Source organism: Fringilla coelebs (assembly GCF_963513975.1).
Source record: "Fringilla coelebs genome assembly, chromosome: 6".
Taxonomy (NCBI): domain Eukaryota; kingdom Metazoa; phylum Chordata; class Aves; order Passeriformes; family Fringillidae; genus Fringilla; species Fringilla coelebs.
This window is the reverse complement of record NC_140034.1, coordinates 22773321-22793249: the sequence shown is the minus strand read 5'-3', so window position 1 is coordinate 22793249 and position 19929 is coordinate 22773321. Positions and strand designations below refer to the sequence as shown.

General features: G+C 42.5%; 1 protein-coding gene across 4 annotated transcripts in view; it reads left to right on the top strand.

Annotated features, from left to right (window-relative positions):
- The first annotated feature begins 292 nt into the window (after positions 1–292).
- GPATCH2L (G-patch domain containing 2 like) overlaps positions 293–19929 on the top strand; it is a 39575-nt gene continuing 19938 nt past the window's right edge. For 3 of the 4 annotated variants that reach the window (XM_084208815.1, XM_084208817.1, XM_084208818.1), the window contains exons 1-8: positions 862–1133; positions 1242–1909; positions 8116–8180; positions 11505–11681; positions 12053–12132; positions 14228–14295; positions 15099–15138; positions 16071–16156. In XM_084208815.1, coding sequence (XP_084064941.1) covers positions 1251–1909; positions 8116–8180; positions 11505–11681; positions 12053–12132; positions 14228–14295; positions 15099–15138; positions 16071–16156 — 1175 coding nt within the window. In that variant the 5' untranslated portion in view covers positions 862–1133; positions 1242–1250. Of the gene's footprint in view, positions 340–861; positions 1134–1241; positions 1910–8115; positions 8181–11504; positions 11682–12052; positions 12133–14227; positions 14296–15098; positions 15139–16070; positions 16157–19929 lie in introns of those variants that run through there. The other variant, XM_084208816.1, reaches the window with a different exon arrangement.

The window sequence follows — 19929 nt, the reverse complement described above, 5'->3', positions numbered from 1 at the left end:
GTTTATTTACGGTCCATTAAAAATAAAACACGATAACCAAGGAGCTAAAGGTTACGTATAGGCAAGGGCTGCCCCGCTGGCAGGTGAGGGCTCTGTAACGGCTCCGCTGGCGGCACCAGGCACGGCGTAAACACACAGAGGAGCACGGAGCACGGCGGCGGCCCACCATCGGGGGCGGGCCGGGCGGCGGGGCGGGGCGGGCCGGCGCGGTCCCGGCCGGGCCGCCGGGGCTCGGCGTCGGCGCGGCGGCCCCGCCCGCAGGCGGGGCGGGCGGAGGAAGTGGCCCGGGGAGGCCGGAAGCGGCGCTGACGCGGGGCTGGCGGAGCGGGGCGCTGGCCGGTGAGCGGGGTCGCGGGGAGGTCCGGCAGGGGACTGCGCGTCCGGGGCGGTGAGGGCATATTTCCCGGCTTTTCCCGGTGACGCTGGGAGGTGTCGGGCAGAAGCAGCGGCGTCTCCCTAGAGGAGGGAGTCAGTGCGGCCGGGTCGCTGAGAAAGAAGGGAGGCGGCCTGCGGCAGTGGGTAGTTCTCGGGCTGGAGGTGCGGGTGTTTCTGAGCCCGGTGGGGAGAGAAAGCCCACGCCTGCGAGGCGCGGGTAGGGAGAGGGGTGTTGTGAGATGAGGGATTTGGCCAGGACTTTAGGATTGGCACACTGACAGCCCCGAGGTGTACGGGTGGTATTTTTCGGCAGTAGGAGTTGGGGCTTAGTCTCCTACACCGTGTTCTAAGGAGCCCAGGGTCCCGCGCGCCTTGCTGTACAGCTGAAGTGATGCTGGCTTGCAAACTACCTGTTTTACCATCTGTTTTACTCCCAGCTTCGCTGCTTGTCTACTTTTTGGAAGACTCAATCTGTTTGTCAAGCAGGCTGATCCTTCTCTGTTGCTTTACTGATGCCGGGTAGCAAAAACTAGTTGCCGGCTTCCATACCCTTTGGGATGTGTAATTAAGCATGCTGCTTCAACACAAAAGATGAACCTTAAGGCCTTTTCAGACACAGAGCACTCAACCCAACTGCTACAGTAGAGAGACATCTCTGCCACCATGGCTAGAAGAGGGATTTAACCCTTGCAGAAAGGATCTAACCCTGCCAGGAAGTGGCAGTTGTCCTGCGTTGAGTCCTCCCAGGTAACTTCAAAGTAAGTGTCTAACTCCTTTAATATTACAAAGGGTACAGCATACTACAGTCCAGAGATGTGTTGGTAGCAGTATTCGTGTCTGGTGCTAATTATTGTCATTTTTAATAGGCATTGCCAATGGATGAACTGGTGCATGACTTGGCCTCAGCTTTAGAGCAGACTTCAGAGCAAAATAAACTGGATGAGCTATGGGAAGAGATGGCGCTAAGCCCACGGCAGCAGCGGCGTCAACTTCGCAAGAGACGGGGTCGTAAACGGCGCTCAGACTTCACGCATCAGGCAGAACATGCCTGCTGCTACAGCGAGGCCTCCGAGTCGAGCTTGGACGAAGCTGTCAAGGATTGCCGTGAGGTGGTGACAGCTAATTTCAGTGACTCTGATGACATGGCAGTGGTCAAAAGGCATCCAGCTCTTAGTGCCACCCTGAGGAGCAAGCAGCACTTGTGGCATGAGTCAGACTCCTTTACAGAGAATGCACCCTGCCGACCTCTCAGGCGCCGACGGAAAGTCAAACGTGTGACATCAGAGGTGGCTGCCAGTCTCCAGCAAAAGCTCAGGGTGTCAGAGTGGAACTATGAGAGGGGCTGCAGGTTCAAGTCGGCCAAGAAACAGCGCCTTTCACGCTGGAAGGAGAATGCCCCTTGGACATCATCCAGTCATGGCCTTTGTGAGTCAGGAGAGAACAGGCCCTTCCTCAGCAACGGGGGAAGGAAGGAGCGGATGGAGTGTGAAGCCGATGATCAGAAACAGGGTTCAGATGAAAACATGTCGGAATGGTGAGATCTCAGTTTCTTCCCTGTGCTAGTCAGATGGCTGCCTTGCTTGCAGCTGCTTGTAAATGCTGTGCCTTGCTTTTTGAAGTTCTTAAAATTATTCAGTGCTGCTCTTTTTGTGAAGATGAGAAATATCTCAGCTGCTTCTAAAATGTAGATTTTTTCAAAGTCTTTCCTGTCAGTATTGTATGATGACCCAGAATGCTTCCTTGAAAAGTTGGCAGGCTGGTAGGTTTCTTGCTCCTGTTACACAAAGAGTCCTCTGAAATGTCAGTGGCCTTGCAGCTACAACGTAGCATGACTGTGGCCTGTGGTTCAGGGAGCAAACCCCCAACTGGCACTTGTGTTGCATGATTGATATGAGCTGATCTCAGTTTTTTATTTTCAGCATTTACTGTAAGTAGTACTAGATAACAGATCAGATCTCCCATCATTACTGCTGGCCCTCTGTGCAGGTACTATGTGAACCTCAGTCTAACCTTGCTTGCAGTTCTACATTTCTGCTCTTGATCTGATTGTCAAAGCCTAGCTTTGGGGAGAATGTGGTGAGACGATGAGGAAGTTGAGGGGAACTTATGTTACTTACAGGATAAGGCTGTGCAAACAGTGGAGTCTGATGTCTTGGTGTCCAGTTTTGGAGAACTTTGATGAATTTGTGGCAGAATCACATACAAGGGATTAAAATGAGACATGTAAATGTCATGGTCTAAATTCGCATTGCCCTTGGGAATCTTTTTTCCTCAACTGTGACTTTTATTCTGTCTAAGGTTTGGGATCATAAAACTGCTTCTGTCGGAAGAGATTTTTCATGTTAGAAAAGAGGCAGCTGCTGAGAATTAAATGGAGGAAATTTCTTAATGAATGGCATACAGAAAGCAAATGTGATCGCTGATTTTCTAATTATCATTGTGTAATAACAGCAGACATTGAGGAGACATTTAAAACAAAAAGTATTCTTTTTCATGAAACATGAGGTTTGGAACTCTCCACTGCAGGATATTTTAGAAGTCAAAATTTAAATACATTCAAAAGGGAGATGTGGATCTTAGGCATATCAGGGGCTGTTAAACATTACAGCCCAGATGAAAGATCCCGCTCAGAAAGTCCTTAAACTGTTGACTTCTAAAAGCTAGAGGAACATACAGACAAGTCTGTGTTTGTCACGTTCTCATGTTATTTTCTCAAGCACTGTAGTAGTCACTGTCAGAGGAGAGTGGATTTGGAAAGTCTAACCCTTTGACACAGTATGATTGTTCATATGTTGAGGTTCAATTAAGTGTTGTGACAGTCTAGCTCCTGCAGTTTGGCTGAGTGGACAGGTGGCACTTCATTATTACAGCTTTGTGGATAATAGCTGGAATTGCAAACTTCTCAGTGGTGTTTTCTGTGAAAAGCTTAGGTTATTGAAAGTCCTCACTGTGGTCCAGGGAACCACTATTGCATTTTTACTGGGTCAGTTGTGATTTGTAGTATGTAACTCTTACAGTGTGGCCACTTTTTTCTTTTAAGAGTGGCTGTCGTTGCTAATAAGTGGGTGTGGAGTGGGGCTTTACAAGAAACCTGTGGATGGAAACCTTTTGTTGCTTGTAGTTAAAGTAGTTTTATCTTCTTAGAGCTGTTTGCTAGTAGTCCAGGAAAAGAAGTGTGCTAAGTAGCTCCTGAATAGCACATGCCAGTGGTGATGGACTGAGAGATACCCTTACTAGATGTGGCAGTGATGGACAGTGTTCCTTGAGTTGGTTTTTTTAACACCAGTCAGAGTCTGTTCCATCATGTCAGACTTGAACTTAAACCAGCAGGCTTTTATCCAGCCTTTATTTGTGCCAGCTTGGAAAGAGTAAATAAAGAGCTATGTCCAGACTGTTACTTGAGGACCATGCTGGGAGATGGCTTTGTTCTGTCTCAGTTGTCCCTTGCTCTCAAACTAATTATTGTGCAAGTGTATGCATCAAATGACACTTACCATCTGCTGCCAAATCCTTGGGAATCTCTCTGGAAAGCTAGTGCTTGGAATATTTGACCTCTCCAACACCACATGTGTGATCTGTGCTGTGACTCACCAGGGAGGGCCACAGTTGGAGGGAGTAATACATACAGCCCTCTTCACTGCAGAGTATCCCTCACAGCAGTGAAGGATCATGCTTTGGTCTCTGCTGCTCTAAATATAGCCCTTTGCTGCTAGCAGCACAGTGAAAGTGGCTGTGTTTGCCTCACTCCCACCGTGCTCTAGCTGTTTTTTCTGGTACAGTAAGAGAAGTACTTTTCACAGATGTATGACAAGGGCATATTCTGGGGAAGGGAGAAGAAAACTGGATGCCTGGGAGAGCAAATGGTGTGGTTGTCATCACAAACTCACGGGATGAAAGGTGACTGATGCTGCTTGTGGGACTTGTAGGCAATCTGTGGTGATCTGGTGATTTACAAAACTTTCATACTGAACTGGTTGCACTACTGTTCACTCCTCTAACAATATGGAACATAACAAAACAAAATGGGTTTTCAGGCGAACTAAGTTCTGTATTCAGAATAAATTTTTTTGTAACCTTCTTTTCCCTCCCCTACTGACAATTTCTTTGGTTTATTATGTAGGAATGAATCTGTAAATGCTGAAATATCCTGTATTTTCTCTGCTTTCTAGAAGGCTTTTTATCGAAAGTCAGGTAAAAGACCTGTTTATTCAGTTGATAAAATCCCATTCACTGAGAAAGTCTTGGATATGGGTTCTTAATGAGGAAATGGGTTTTTTTCTAATTTGTTTGTGGGACTATGCTCAGTTCTTTCCTGGAGGAAGATGAGGTGCAGTATTGTGATTCAAGTGTGCATATAATAAAATCTTTGAAATTGTTTGCCAAACATGGCAAAAGATGAACATAAATTGAGAGAAGGATGTTCAGGAGCACAATAAGGAAATGATGATGGTTCTGAATTGGGTAATGACATGACCCAATGCCTAATCTATAAATAACTGTGGAAACAACAAAGGAAACAAATTTTAGTTTAAGCAGTCATTTGTATATTTGTGCAAAGGTGACAATTAGCTGCTAAGACTGTTAGAAGTAATATGCCTTTCTGTCACTAAATGTTTTGATATTCCCCGCAGCCATAATAAAACAAAGGCAAATTATATATTGAGTGCTGAAGTTTTTTCTCTTGGTGATCTCAGTGGAGTACTTCCAGAATGGTCTGGGTTTGGTTTGAGGGCAGAACAAACCATAGCACAAGAGCTGTCTAAAAATCACTTTGAGTAGTGTGTTTACTTGTGTAAAATATGCAGTTGGTCTCATCTGTTTTCAAGTACTGAAACTCTTACTTGTGACTTTTTCAAACCTGGGTTTCTACTGACCTGCCAATGCTTTGAGATTTCACTGTCTTAATGCTGATGTATTTGTTGTGGTTTAACCTGGATAGGCAGCTCAGCTCCATAAAGCCACCTGCTCACTGCCGTGCAGGGATGAGGGAGAAAAATGGAAGACTAAAAGTGAAAAAACTCTCAGTTTTAGGTAAAGCTGATTTAGTAGGTAAAGCAAAAGCTATAGTGCTCAAGCAAGGCAAAATAAGGAATTCACTACTTCCTATCAACAGGCAGGTGTTCAGCCATCTCCAGGAATGCAGAACTCCATCATTTGTAACATTATTTGGGAAGACAAACACAACAACTCCAAATGTCTCTGGCTTAATTCTTCTTTTTCCCAGCTTTTATTGCTAAGCATGACATTATATGATGTAGGATATCACTGTGCTCAGCCAGGGTCTGTTGTCCAGCCTGTGTACCCTCTCATCTTCTTGAGCATCTCCAGCCTGCTCACTGGCTGGGCAGTGTGAGAAAGCCTTGGCCCTGTGTAAGCACTGCTCAGCAATAACTAAAACATCCCTGTGTTGTCAACACTGATCACAAATCCAAAACATAGAACCAAAGTACTACTATGAGAAAAATTTAACTCTGTGCCAGCCAAAACCAGTAGAATGTTCTGATCTGAGAATGTGGCCATTGCTCATCCTGAATGTGCAGTTAAGTCGCTTTACCCTTTGGAAGAGAGCTGCTTTGATGACAGTCTGTAGTTGCATTCATGAGTCTGGCTAAGCTGATGAATTGGAGGCCAGTCTCTCCATTAAAAAAAAAAAAAAAAATTCCTCTCTTGGAAGGCAAGTGACAAAGACAGAGTGTTCCGCTTCCCCTCCTTTTCCAGCCCAGCCTGACCTTCTGCAGCCCCTCGGTGCCTCTTGTTTTCTTATTTTTATAGAAAATCAATATCCCTCCTGACACAAACAATAGCTCAGGCAAAAGAATAAATGGGGGAAACCTGAGATCTCTGTCCATCACCTCTCAGTTTAACTCCCCGAAACTATTTAATTATAAGCATGCTTTGCTTCAGGTGTTTGCGACAGTGAAATTGCTAAATGAGGACCATTTTAACCAAAGATTGGGTGATCAATAACACTCTATAGCAGTAGCTTGTCCGATCAATAGCATTCATTATTTCATGGTTAAGGTAAGTAGCCTCCTTTGCAAGTGGAGGTCATTAATCAGTGCTTACTGGACCTACAGAAAGGCCTACAGAGGAGTCTAGTTTGTGTTCAGCCCTGCAGTGTAAAAGGGGTAGTGAGGAGGGTGAAGTGCCTGAAAGTTTGTTCCTGAAAGCACTGGCAATGATACTTATCTGTAAGGAACTAAAGAGCTCTCAGTGCAACAGGATGCTTATAAAGTACTGTTAATATGACCTGGATGCTTGTCAATGCTTTATCCTTTCTCAGGCACCTTTCCTCTGAGGATGCTAAAAACCTTATGAAGCAGTCACTCGGTCCTCACATCTGCAGCTTGTGAAGACTGTTTATCCAAGCTACCAAAAGGGAAAGCAGGCACGCTAAGAGATTGGCCCAGGGTCATATACAGTCAGTTGGTAGGAGAGCTTGGGATGAAACAATTAATTCATGGTTCTCAGTCCTTGGCCTTAATTGCTCTGGTCTATATGTGGGGGGATGAATGCATGGCCTGGCTTTGTAATGGATTGATTTGGAATTTGATATTGCATCCTGTGAGGATGCTGTTCATCCTTTAAGTATAAATGGCCTTTATACAATGATGAAGATGCAGAATTTTAGATATCCAGCATGATGAGTTGACTTGGCTGTACTTTAGAGTGCATTTTCTAAGAGCAACAATATGCTCCCAAAACAGAGTTTTAATCTGTGCCTGCAGTTCTTTGGAGTGACATATTTTGTAGTCCCTCATTATTCAGCCTTGTAAATCGGGGGTTTCCAGTATGATCTCTAGTATGATCCAGTTTCCCTGGAAGAGAAGCATCCAGAGATGCTTTCAAACAGCATTCCCTGACTGGAGACTGATTCTAGTGCTGACTTACGCCTGGTGTTCACATCTAAGGTTTTAGTACTCAGGGAGTAGGCAGTAAGTAGTTTCTGCTTGTCCTAGTATCTCTCAGCTGAATCGTAGGAAGTGCTGCCTGAAGTGTCCAAGGAATGAGTTCAAGTCAGCATTAAAGCCTTCAGATGCTTGGGACTGACATGAGCAGGTACTTCTGCTGCAAATATTTGTCTAGCTTTGCAAGTCAATTAATGGCTTTCTGCACATTAATTTCTAGCTCTATTCTTTTGTTCAAGAATGAAATCGTCTCTAAATGCTTCAGCAAATGCAAAGCATGCTGTGACAAGGTTGCATTCAGCAGTAGCAAGTCATGCTGTGCTAAGGTATTTAGCTGGAGACTTGTAAATGTCACAGCTGCTCTTTACTCCACATAAAATAAAAGGGGGAGGGGAGGCTCTTTGTGTGACAATGTAACATTTTTGAGGAAAAGGAATGTGAAATAGAAAACTTAGGAGGGTTTTCAGTCAAGTGACCCAAGGACAGCTTTTTTAACTGTGCTTAATTTCTTGGTGAGTATTCCAGATGACGCCATAGTTAGGTTATTAATTCTAGTACCTGAGGCAAATGCCATTTTATTAATTACTTCTTGATGACTTAGAACTAAACTAGATACAGGATTCTACTCTTTTTCAAGTGATGCAGAATTGATAAGTTTTAACAGAATGCAGTGATGGTCTGTTCTAGAGCCAGTCAGGTATCTGAAATTCAATGTTTTTGAGACATGTAAAGCATTTTGATCTTGGAGAAGCTAGTAAGATGTAGTAGAGTGGTTTTTGTATTGTGCCTGTTGCAACTGTAACCATGTTTTTTTTCTCTGTTTTTGTTCCAGTGAAACCAGCAGTGTTTGCAGCAGCAGTGATGCTGGCCTGTTTACCAACGATGAAGGCCGCCAAGGTAATGGGTGTCCTGTGATTTTCCTCATTGCTGCTTGGGCGTTCCTTACTTTCTTTACAAATGCAAAGAAAGATCTGTGTTTGGAGAGAGACAGAGAGGGAATTGTGTGAGGAAAAACCAGTGGCAGGGAGTGGCTAGAAGTTAAGCAATGAGATGAGGGCTACAAATATATGATTTTCATAACACTACACTTTTTCTAATGAAACACTTCGTGTATCAGGTCCATAATATTTGCAATATAAGAAGCTATTATTGTGGGAAGGCACAGGCATACAAGAGGAATTTGATAACTCTTCATAATGAAAAAGCACAGCTTATGATTTGTTTCTCTAGGTGTTTTAAGGGTTGTCTACACACCATTAGTGCCTGAAATCTGTTAGTTGTTTTCTCTATGGGCAGGAAGAGAAGAAAGGAAAAAAAATTACTTAATAGTGACATAGCACCTAATAGACTGTGCTAAGAAGATGATGGTATTATGTGATAGGTTTTATTTCTTTAAGTATTTGTTCCTTCCTTGCTCTTGTGAGCATTAGTTGAACGTTGTGTTTTCAATGTCTGTTGTAGAAATGATATCTTAAGAGTTTTGACTGTGAAGTGCAATCTGGTTTTATTTATCAACCACAGCACAGTGTTCAGTTGATGGGCGATAGGGCAGAAGTAAGTGTGAAATAGTAGTAGACACATTGGCATTGAGGACTATTACATTTGGAGCATGTGGAATGTGACCCTAGAGACCTGCAATTCTGTGCACTCTGATTCTGTCACATTTCACAAGCTAAGATTTGGATGAGATCTCTCCTGGGAATATGTAAGTGCTAAAGGTAGCTCAATAGGATATGCTGCTTCCACTAGCTTGTTAATGGCCCAGGTACCTGTGTGAAGCAACACAATGATAGCAAACACGCTTATGTGTTTTCTGATGGTATTTTAGGCTGTAGGACCAATCTGTGATCTTAGGGGAGTATGCTGCTTTGCTTAAGAGTAGGGATTTCAGATATCAGCTTTGACCGTTGCTGAAAAATAACTGTTTCTACACTCTGGTTCTTCAAAGGCAGCAGAAAAGTAGAATCTTTGTCCCTCTCTTTTTATTGATGATTGTTCAGGGGGAGCTGAAATTAGTGAACACTTGTATAATAGATGACAAAGCAGAGTGGTGACTGAAGTGTTTTACTTCATCACCTGAGACAAGATTGATGGAGACTGGGTAGTGTATATATATATACTTGTCTATATGCTTGCCCTATATACTTGCCCTGATTTTATGCCCTGTTTTAGACATTAATTTTTGGCTGCTGCTAGAAGTAGGATGCTCAATATACAGGAACATGTAGAAATATGGCTTAGAGAAATTAATAAAGTCCAATTACAGCCTTCCCCGTCTAGGTAAGAGAAGAAGTTTGGCATCCTTGTCATCAGGTCTCTCTCTGTTCAAACAGTTGATACTTTGATAGCTCTCTGGCCAAGATGTTTAAGCTCACAGTTACGTTAAAAGAGTTAAAAATATTATTGCACTTTCAGACTAAATGAAAAATATCTCCTTTTCCTTTTTTTCTTGACAATTCTTAGTCATAAAGTAAATAAAAAAACAGCTTTCATGTCAGTGAGATGGAGAGAGTGCAAAATTTTTTTTGTCACAGATCATCACCTTATAAATAGTTTTCCAGCCCAATTACAGGGTGAATAATGGGAAACTTAATCTGGCAGCATTCTTAAATAAATGCAGGGTTTTTCCCTTCTGCTTTTGAGGTTGCATCATGTAAAATTTGTGCTGTCGCTAATTAGATAAATAATCTTTTCAACTGCACATACCAGCACATTTTTAACTGCACATACCAGCACATTTCTGTGAGCAGAGAATAATTTGATTGTAAGGTGGGTTTTTTTGGTTTTATATTTGTTACATGCATTGGGATCTCTCACAGTAAAAATCACTGAGTATTAGCATATGATGCTGATGGTTAAAATTTGTCTTGTGGAAAAAGTGATTTGAGGTAGACAGGGCACTATGCCCAAATTTCTAGGAGTAGTTTTGCACAAATTAAGGTCTCTTAGAAGAACTATTCAATGTTACTTAGTTTTAATTTGCTATGAAGTGGAGATGGGATTTTTATACTTTAGGATAAAACTGGTAGGTCAACTTGATGCATGACAGAAAAAACAATGTCAGAGCTTTGCGATAAAGTATTCTGGCTGTCCTCCCTGTTGCTGATCAGAGTTGGTTTTGTTATGTGCAAGATTGCAGCATTCTTACTAGGATGAGGTTTTTTACTTTCTTGTATTCTTTTTTTCTTTTTTTTTTTCTTTTTTCTTTTTTTTCCCAGCAAGCTGTGTGAGTAGGCATAATGGACTTTGGTCAGGAATGATGTAAGTCAGTGAGGAAAGGAGAGTAAGTGGGAATGCTTGAGTTGAGGCTTAATGGTAGGCAAATGAGCATTTTCCCTTAAGTAGGTGTGTTAGTTTTTTAAGGCAAGATGAAGCACCTTGCAATTACATGGGACTGTTTGTGAGTTGGGCTACTGAAATGCTACATTGCTCTCCTCCTGCTTTTTTTTTGTACACTGCTCATATGCTGCTGGTCTCAGGGAATTTCTGGCCAGACAGATTTACTATGAACAGTGTCTGAGGCAGTTCCGTTTTAGACTGCAACTGCATTAACTACAGCGGCCCAGCTCCATGGAGACTTTGGTCATGACTTCTGTTGTTGCTGCCTTAGTTTTCCAAAGGGTTTGTAGTTCTTAGAGATTCTAAGAAGTTGATTGAGAGCAACTCACAGCATGGTTAGAACTTACACTCAGAGTGACCATTTCTGATAATTATATATTTTTGTCTCAGACCCCAAGTCTCCTAAGACAGCAGCTTTCTCATCAGTATGTTTCTTTTGCTTATTCTGTGAACCTGATCTTCCCCTCTTGTGAAGTTTCTCCTGTGACAGCCTATAACATGCCAAATGATTGGCCTCTACCGGTGTCGCAGTAATTACTTCAGAGAAAGAGTTCTGCATAAGACATCACACAACACTGAACTAAGGTTGATGAGATGCAGTAGCAACAGAGTGCTAAACCTGCCCTAGGCAGGTCTATAAAGAGGCTTTGTTCTGTAGGGAAATTCTGGAGACTGATGAGTTGGATAGTTTAAAGCATTTAGTGAGGCCCCATAGTTACTGAGGGTCATTGTAACAGAATACAAATATAAGGCTCTCCAAGAATGAATTCCTAATGAGACTTCAACTGTTTCACATTCAGATATGCCTACTTGTAGTATTTTGAGGAACTGTCCCAGGGTACCTTGATGTTATTTGTGGCTAATTCCATCCTTTTTCTTTAGGAGATGATGAGCAAAGTGATTGGTTTTATGAAGGAGAGTGTGTTCCAGGATTCACTGTCCCCAACCTTCTTCCCAAGTGGGGAGCTGATCACCGATCTGAAGTGGAGAGGATTGACTCAGGCCTGGACAAGCTCTCTGTTTCCACCTTCCTTTTGCCCTCACAGCCAGCTCAGAGAGGTGAGGTCCATACGGAATTGTGTTTGAGAACTTGTGGTATGATGGCAAGAGTAGATTCTTTTCATAGGCGTTGCATTTAAACTGGTATTGGTGATCTGTTTGTTCTGTTTTTTTTTAAGATCCAGTTAAGAAAAAGCTGCATTTTTGGTGGGTTTACTGAAATAGTACAGCTATCCACTGGCAGTCTTCCTTTTTTTAAATGCAAGGATTTTATTTGATTTGTGAATAAACTGGCATATCTACATCTTCGAGACTGAAAAACAAGAGACAGAGGATCTGATTTGATTACTGAACTAAGGAGTTTTCCTGGTGGCTTTATCAGGAAGAATCTTCTGTGTTCATTGCTCAGCTTTTCTGCATTTGGTTTTCAGGATTTCATGCTCGCCTGAATCGCCTTCCTGGAGCTGCTGCCCGTTGTCTCCGTAAAGGTCGGAGGAGGCTGGTTGGCAAGGTATGCCCTTTTGAAAGATGGTAATTTCGTATTTCAAATTCTGGTCAGTCCTGAAGCACTATTCTAAGATACTATGTAAATTGTTTTCTGCAGAAAGTGGTCCTGTAAATTTTTTGTTTCATGTATTGTTTGATTTGTTTAACTGCTTTGACTGTCAGAAGATGATTGAGTGACTAAGTGGATTTTAGAGCGCATTTGGAGTGCCAAAGACAGCTGATCAACTCTGAAAGCAATATGAAAGGAGGCTTGAAGAAGAATGTCAGGGAGCATAAATATCAAGAAGATTTAGACAGAATGTAGGGGAAAATGATGATGGCATGAGACTTGTGCATGCTCATCTGAGACTACAAGGGCAGAGAGGTGCCTCAAAGGTGAAGGAAGGCCAAATTTTATATAGGGAAGAAGACTGATATAAATGGCAGCAAAGGAAGGTGGTTTTAGCAGTTGCATTTTTAGTGGGAAGACAGGAGATAAAAAGGTATATGCAGTAAATGCAGACAAAGCTGCCCAAAGGTATTGACTAGTTTTAATATACGTAGGGCAAACACTAAACAACATATCAATCCTTTTTCTAATAGAACAAACAATGCTTTGCAGATGTCTGTCTACTTTGCAGATGTCTGTCTAAAAGAGAGGGGTACACCTGGTTGGGTCTGCATCATGGAGTATTGAGCACTGCTGTTTGTTATAAAAGATGGTTCTGAGAAGGAAAGTGTTGGCTGTGTTTGGCTTTTCTTTTTATTGTGATCTGCTCCGTGCTTTTGCAAACATTGGCGTAAGTTCTGAGCTGGCTGGCTGGCTGTAGTCTGCTAACAAGGTGTGTTAGGGGTGCTCGGAGTCTAGAGGAGTGTGACAGCTGCCTTCTGTTCAGTCATACTTGAAAGATCCTTGTCTGCCCCTTCTTTCTTCCACTCACCTTGCTTAATTGTAACCGGCATTCAAAATATGAATCCTCAGCTGGCAAGAAACTGACTTTACGCAGGGTTCCTGAGGCCACCTGCAAGTGACTGGGCCTGGCGGCACACCTCTAATGATCCAAATGAGAAGGATAATATTTACTTGTTTAATTCATCTTCATCACCTTAAAGGGATCTTTGTCATTTGCAGCGGAGGTCACTGCTCCCCCTTCCCCATCTCTCTTGAAATTGTAATCATAAATAATGAGTTTCATTCAGAGCTCCCCGGCAGCGAGCTGCTAATTACCAAAAGTACAGCTTGTAATTTACACAGTAATAAACTGTAAATTTAAACATTATGGCACTTTAAGTTAATAATTTTCCTGCTGTAACAAATAGCCCATCTTTCACCCCTGCTGCTACAGCTGCCCCCAAACTTTTGAGTGTGTTTAGCCTATATACCTGGCACAAACAAACCTTACCTGTGGAATACTTTTGCCCTCATCTTCAGCCCCTTGCTGAAAAGCGTACTTCTTTCTTGGAAGCAGTTGCTATGCAGCTGTGAACAGCTGGTGCTTCAGGCTGTGCGTGTACGTGTATGCCAGCATCGAGCGCATACACAGGGCAGCATCTTGCAGGAAGCAACATGCTCCCAGAGCAAGTCCTTTCTACTAGGACCTGCCTTTTCTTTAGTTGCTGGTGGTCCTGCTGCTGAATTGCTGTTTTCAGATATGGCAAAAGCATCACGCTTTTACTCCTTAATTTATTCATTGCTGGTTGGTGAATCTCCACTGTTAATGGAACAGTGTAGTGTCCTATCTCAGCCTGTTTCTAGCCCAACTGACCCCAGTAACATAGAAAGAAGCATTTCCCAGCTGTCTCCCCTGCTCTCATGCATCCTTGTGCTGCATACTTTGGTCTAGTTCAGTTTATGGGGTGCCCCTCTGCAAGCAAATAACATCACTAAAAATAAAAAACAAGCCTCATAAATAAAACTGAATTATTTTCTGCTGTTCTAATTAGATAAATCATCTCAGGTGAAGTTCTAAAAGGAAAGAGTGAACATGTTTAGCTGAGAGTGGGCTGGTAAGGAAAGGATGTGACCCAGGGGAATCAGATCTGTTCTTACTGGCAGCAGCAAGCTATTTTCTGCTCACTGTGTGAAAGTTTGCAACCTTTTGCCTTTTTTTGTGTTTCAGGAGACCTCCATGAGCACTCTGGGCACCGAGAGGCTAGGTCACATTGTTAGTGATCCGCGCCAGAAAGAGTAAGGCCCTTAATGGTTGTTGTATAGAACTTTGGGAAGGGAAGAAGAGCTACAGGATCCTCTTCCCTGCTGGGGGTGAAGAACATGAAGAACTGGGTGGACAATTAAGCATAACCTGTGGGATGGGAGACAGTATTCTACTGATAGCTTCTCTGTTTTCTTACTTGTAATTGCTGACTTCCTCTTTGTTATATCTATGTTTACATAAGGCTGCCTCAGTGTGTGGATGCTACTCAAATGCTCTTTTTTTACAGTCAGCTTTTTTTTTTTTCATTCTCCCTTATAATGTGCCATTGCAGTAACTGCAGATCTTTCGGACATTAAGAGAAGACTGAGCGCCATATGTTAATTTTTTAAAATGCTCCTTTGTGGAGCTGTACTATGGGCGCATACCCAGACTGCAGAAATGATGCTGACAAGACAGCTGTGAAATTACTTCTTCTTTCTTTGGTGTTATGTCTCCTTCCACAATTAGTGTATTTAAATTGTAGTCAGCCCTGGAAATATTATCCTTTGGCATCTCCCTAATGCTGTTCTGGGAATGGGTAGGTAAGGATGGCACGTCTTGACTGTAGTGCAGTGGGTCCAGCCTTCACCAGCTGTTGACACCTTATTTTCTTCCTTGGATATGAAATTTGTTGTTTTTAACATGACTCCTGATGATGTTTAATCTTTTTCCTTCTCCCTCCATCTTTGTTATTCCCTTCCCCTTCTTTTCTTATCCCCAACCCTCCCTTTTTCCCCTGCCATGTTTGTTCCTTGGCATTGTGCCCACCTGTCCTTTCGACTCTGCCTCCTTCCAGTTTTTGGTTACCATCCATGGGGAAGAGAGATCGCAACCAGGTAAGGAGACTCTGCTTTTCCTTTTTTATTTTCTTGGTTCCCTTCTCTCTAGAAAGAACACAGTGCTGGTTTCTGATTTCTCACACACTGTGGCCTGTGCACCTGAGGTAAGGCAGTCCCATCCCTTCTCATTTTGTTAACTGATGTCTTCTGGACTTTGAACACAACCCATTTCCTGGGCGTTGTATTGTCTGTTTAAACTGAATAGCTCAGGAACTCCTTTTATTTATCTCCCTATTTCAGGGTAGTGTTTGCCATCCTTTCTGACAGTGAGTGGAAGGGAAAATGCCTCTTGATGGGAGGAGCTTTGGCCTCTCAAAATTCCACAAGCTTAGAGTAGCCTGACCATGCATTGTTACAAAATTTGTTCTAAGCAGTTTGCAAAGACAGCTTGTGAGGTTGGATGGGAGTGAACGAACAACTCACTTGCCATGGAATGAATTGGGTGCCCAGTGTGAACTTAACCTGGTGGACCTGAGTCTTCTAGAGGTCTGTTTGAGTGATATACACAACCCTTGGGAATACAGGAACTGCTCTGTGCTTGCACAATTCCTAACAGTGACTTTTTTCCCTGCAATGTGAAGGTAGACAAAGGGCTTTCTGAAAGAGAAGCAGATTTTTTTCTCACGGCATGCAGCAATAGAGCTCTTATGCTCTTAATCAACCAGTTGGAAGAGGAGTGTGCTGAGGCTGTCTGTTATGAGAAGGTGGTTATGAGATTTGCTGTTTCACCCTTTGTGCTAGCCTTTTGGCTGAACTGAGTCTGTTCTCATCTACTCTTACCCTTTGAGGTGTCAGAAAAGTCTCCTTCTCCTACTGTGTGGACAGCTGAAAGTCTCCTTATACTGTGTGAACAGAACAGATCTGAGGAGCTTTATCTGGACACTATTTCTTTTAATGCTTTGCTTAAATGAAATCTCTTGACTTTCCAGTTCAATCCATTATCTCCTCTGTACTCTCTGGATGTGCTTGCTGATGCTTCCCACCGAAGATGCTCACCAGCACACTGCACTGCCAGGTAACTCCCTTGCTCTGCTTTCTTGGGGTTGTCTCACTTCCCTCTCCTGGATGTCTTCAGTAGTACTGTGTGATCTAAACAGGAATGGACCTGTAACTTAACACACTTTTCCCTGGGAAGTCCGTGTCCAAACTTAGCACAAAATGTAGCAATGCAGTTTATTTGAGAATTTCAATGAACTAAGTGCTTACAGTGTATGAAACAGTGTATGACAGACAGGCAGAACATACTGTTCTTTAGAAATAACTGCAATGTGTTTTGAAATGTGCAATGAGTTGCTGTAAGTCTGTTTTATAGGTACAAATGGACATAGTATCATTGCCCACTATTAAAATTGGAACAAGATGAGAGGGAAAATGCTGACAAACTGGTGTAGGTGACATGCTGAAGCATTTTGCTATCCTAGGTGTCTAAAATAGACCCTCTGAGCAGATTAAGAGCTCACCTGAGGTGACCTCTAAAGCTTGATACCTCTCTATAGCAATAGCTGAAATTTAGATCTGGTTTGGCCAGATGTTAGGTATATTTGAGTCTGCATAGTTTGGGTTAATATACTATTCAGGCACCTTCTGCTGACTAATCCTAAATTAAATTCAAGTGTTGGCCTTAGAGGTGACTCCTGTTTTTGTGCTGCAGGTGACTGTCTAAAGGTAAGCTGCCCTTGAGCTCTTTTTCTGTGCAAGTAGACAAGGCCTTGCTTTGGACACAATTCTGCCTATGTGCTTGTACCAAGGGCCCAATCCGAAAGAAATGTCTGGACTTTCAGCTTCATAGCTTTCTTTCCCTTGTTAATTAGCAAATAGAGCATGAAAAATGTACTAAGGTTGTATGTGTCTGAACAGAAGCTTGGCAGCCACCCAGCAAAGCCTCTCTTTGGCTTCTGCAGGGAATTTTGCGATGTCGCACCATGACCTCATGCTGCTGTAGCCGGCATGTTAAAGCTGGAAAAGGGGAGGGAGGAAGAAATCAGCTCTTAAATGTTCAACTGGATGAAAGTAAAAGGAGAATTCAGAAGGAATTCAGAAGATTGTGCATCAGCAAATTGATTCCTTTCTGTGCTTTTGCCCCTTTCTGGGGATATTTTCTGCCTGTGAAGCAAGAAGACTGAATGGTCTCTTCATTTTCAGCTAGGATAGCCTTTCTTTTGCATCCAGTGTTTTACTTGGTGCTTTATACAAGTTTGTCTTCCAGAAAGGTGAGCTGGACAAATCCTGCTTGCAAATTCAAACTGGGCAAAATTTCTTCCTTTATGGTGGTCAGTGAAGGCCCTTTGCAAAGCCAAGCTCTTTGCAAGGGATTTCTAAACCTCAAGGAATTGTGTTTGCTAGGTTTTTCTGGGTGTATAGTCTAGGTAACCAGTTAATATATATGCTTGGTTCCCTCCTTTAATGAACAGATGGCTGGGGTCCTGACAAACATAGTCACTGATGAATTGTTACTGGGTTGACAGAGAAATTATACCATCCCAGATGCAATTGTGTTTTTAAATGCCTGAAATTTGAGAAAATAGTTCCTATTTTAGTGTGAAATGTGCTCAAGAACCTTTATAGAAGAAAAAAATAGGAAAAGGATGAATACGTTTTGTGGCCCCATGTATGTGGCAAGGATTGAACTCTTTGGTAGAAGGAGCTTCTTTATGTAAAGTTGTTGCTTAAGGCACAGAAGGAGATTGTTCCTTCAGAGAAACATCTTGATAGTAGTTCTTCTTTAGCTTTGCATGCCAAGCATACTTGTTAGTAGTCCATTTTTTTACAGGAGGTTCAGCTGATCTCTGTAAGCTCAGATAAACTATTGCCCCATTTAACACCTCCTGCTTTTGCCATGTATGAAATCAATTTCAGTAGTTAGTGCTTCAGGAAGCTTCTAACCACTTGCACCTCATCCTGGAGAAATTGTGCTCTGAAATTTGCCAGAATGGGATGCGTGTGTGGGGGAAGCAAATCCTCTCAAATAATATGAAACATATTGGAAAAGAAATGGTCTTGGTGTTGTGGCCATCTGGTTTCTTCAACCTGATGCCTGCTGTACAATGCAAAATCTCCTTTCTCTGCTTGGTTTCGGCTATGGCAGCATGTGTCCAGTGGAGTATATTTAGAGTGGAGTCTTTTCTCTGCTATGGAACTGTTTTCTTTGTCTCACTGGTGGATTTTGGTGCAGTTTATCTGGAAGACTGGTAACCCAGTACTTTTGTTTAAGCAGAGCTGAAGGCCAGAATACTGAGTGCAGCTGAGGATTGAGAAGGAACCTCCTCCTTGACACTGACAAGCCTATGTGGAAGGTTCCTTGGGAAGTCTTATTTGAAAAGCAGTATAAATCGTACACTACCTTTCTTGATTTATGTCTGTGATGAGAAGAGCTTTCATTCAAAGTGTATGCACAGCACTGGGAATTTCACACCCATCATTAGAAGCAGTTTTGTGTGTGTGGTGACTGTTATCATTAGTGGTATAATTTTATTTTGTGAAGCAAGGAGAGTTTTCTGCTTTCTTGCAGTCTTCCCAAGGGATGGCTGGTGTATTAATTTGCTGTATTGCCTCCTGGCTGTTCCCAGACTGTTTTTCCTCTTCATCATGGAATTTTTAATGGCCCTGCTGCCTCTCGGGAGGCATGCAAGGAAGAGTACCTCAGGGATCTCTTCTTTTTTCACATGCCTATAATTACTCTCCTTTAAGAGCACAAAACGTTTGCTAATCATGTCTTGTCTGCTAAGGTTTCGACTTCACGATGCAGACTGCTAAAAGCAAGCAAGCAGAGACTTACACAGGCAACTCAAGGGATCCTTCCCTCCTTCCCCTCTGCCTGTTTGCCTCTCTGGGAGGAGTGGTCTGAGCAGAATTTTGTTGTGGAGCTTCTTCTACTTAAGAGGATTTTGTATAGGCTGAAGTTGAATATTTTATTAGATGTTGGTTATTCAATAGTCTGTCGCTGAGAAGATATTGTAGGTTGTTGGTTCCCTAGAGGCAGGATAAGAGTTTCAGAAGAGCCTAGAACCAATGTTCCCTTTAATTTGAATAGCAGGCAGAATAAGAGAGGAAGGTAGAAGATAAATTGTCCCTAATGCCGTTTATTATTTGCCTAGCCTTGAAAATAGGATTATGAGTGAAAAAAAGCAATTAAATGTTCCCACTGGAGGTCACAGGAAAAGTGGACCTTGGATGGCAGGCAGATGTTGAAGGTGGAGACTTGAAGAATTGTATTAGACTTTTGAACAACATAGATAAAGAAATGCTTTGCATGTAGTCTGTTAGTACTAACTGTAAATCTAGAGTTTAATCTAATTTAGAAGCAAGTCTGTCATCTTGCTTGGATCATGGAATAAAGATGTATAGGCATGAGTGATCTCCTCATTTACTGCCAGTTGCCCTGTACTCTAGGTTTGGTGATGCTGTTAAATTGAATAGGCTTGAATGTCTCAAGTTTTAGTTCTGGCTCTGGAAGTGGTCTTGTGAAAATAAATATTGTTCTGTCACTTCTGTATCTGTACACAGAGATCTTGATATTTTTGCCTCTTACCCAGGCATGTGGAATTACAGGGATGGCCTGCAAGGTCAGGCCTTTTCTGAGGCAGCCAAAGGAATGAACAGATGTCCACAATTTCATACTTTTCCCGCTTGAGCAGGACAGCATCCAGTTCATTCTAGGCAACCTTTCTCCCTATTTTTTTTACTCTTTTTCCATTTAGCTGGAGGATTTTTATTCTTTCTTCCTTTGCTAAAGCCTGGCTAATATTCCAGTTGGGAATATAACTGAATTCTTCTGACAGGCATGCAGTG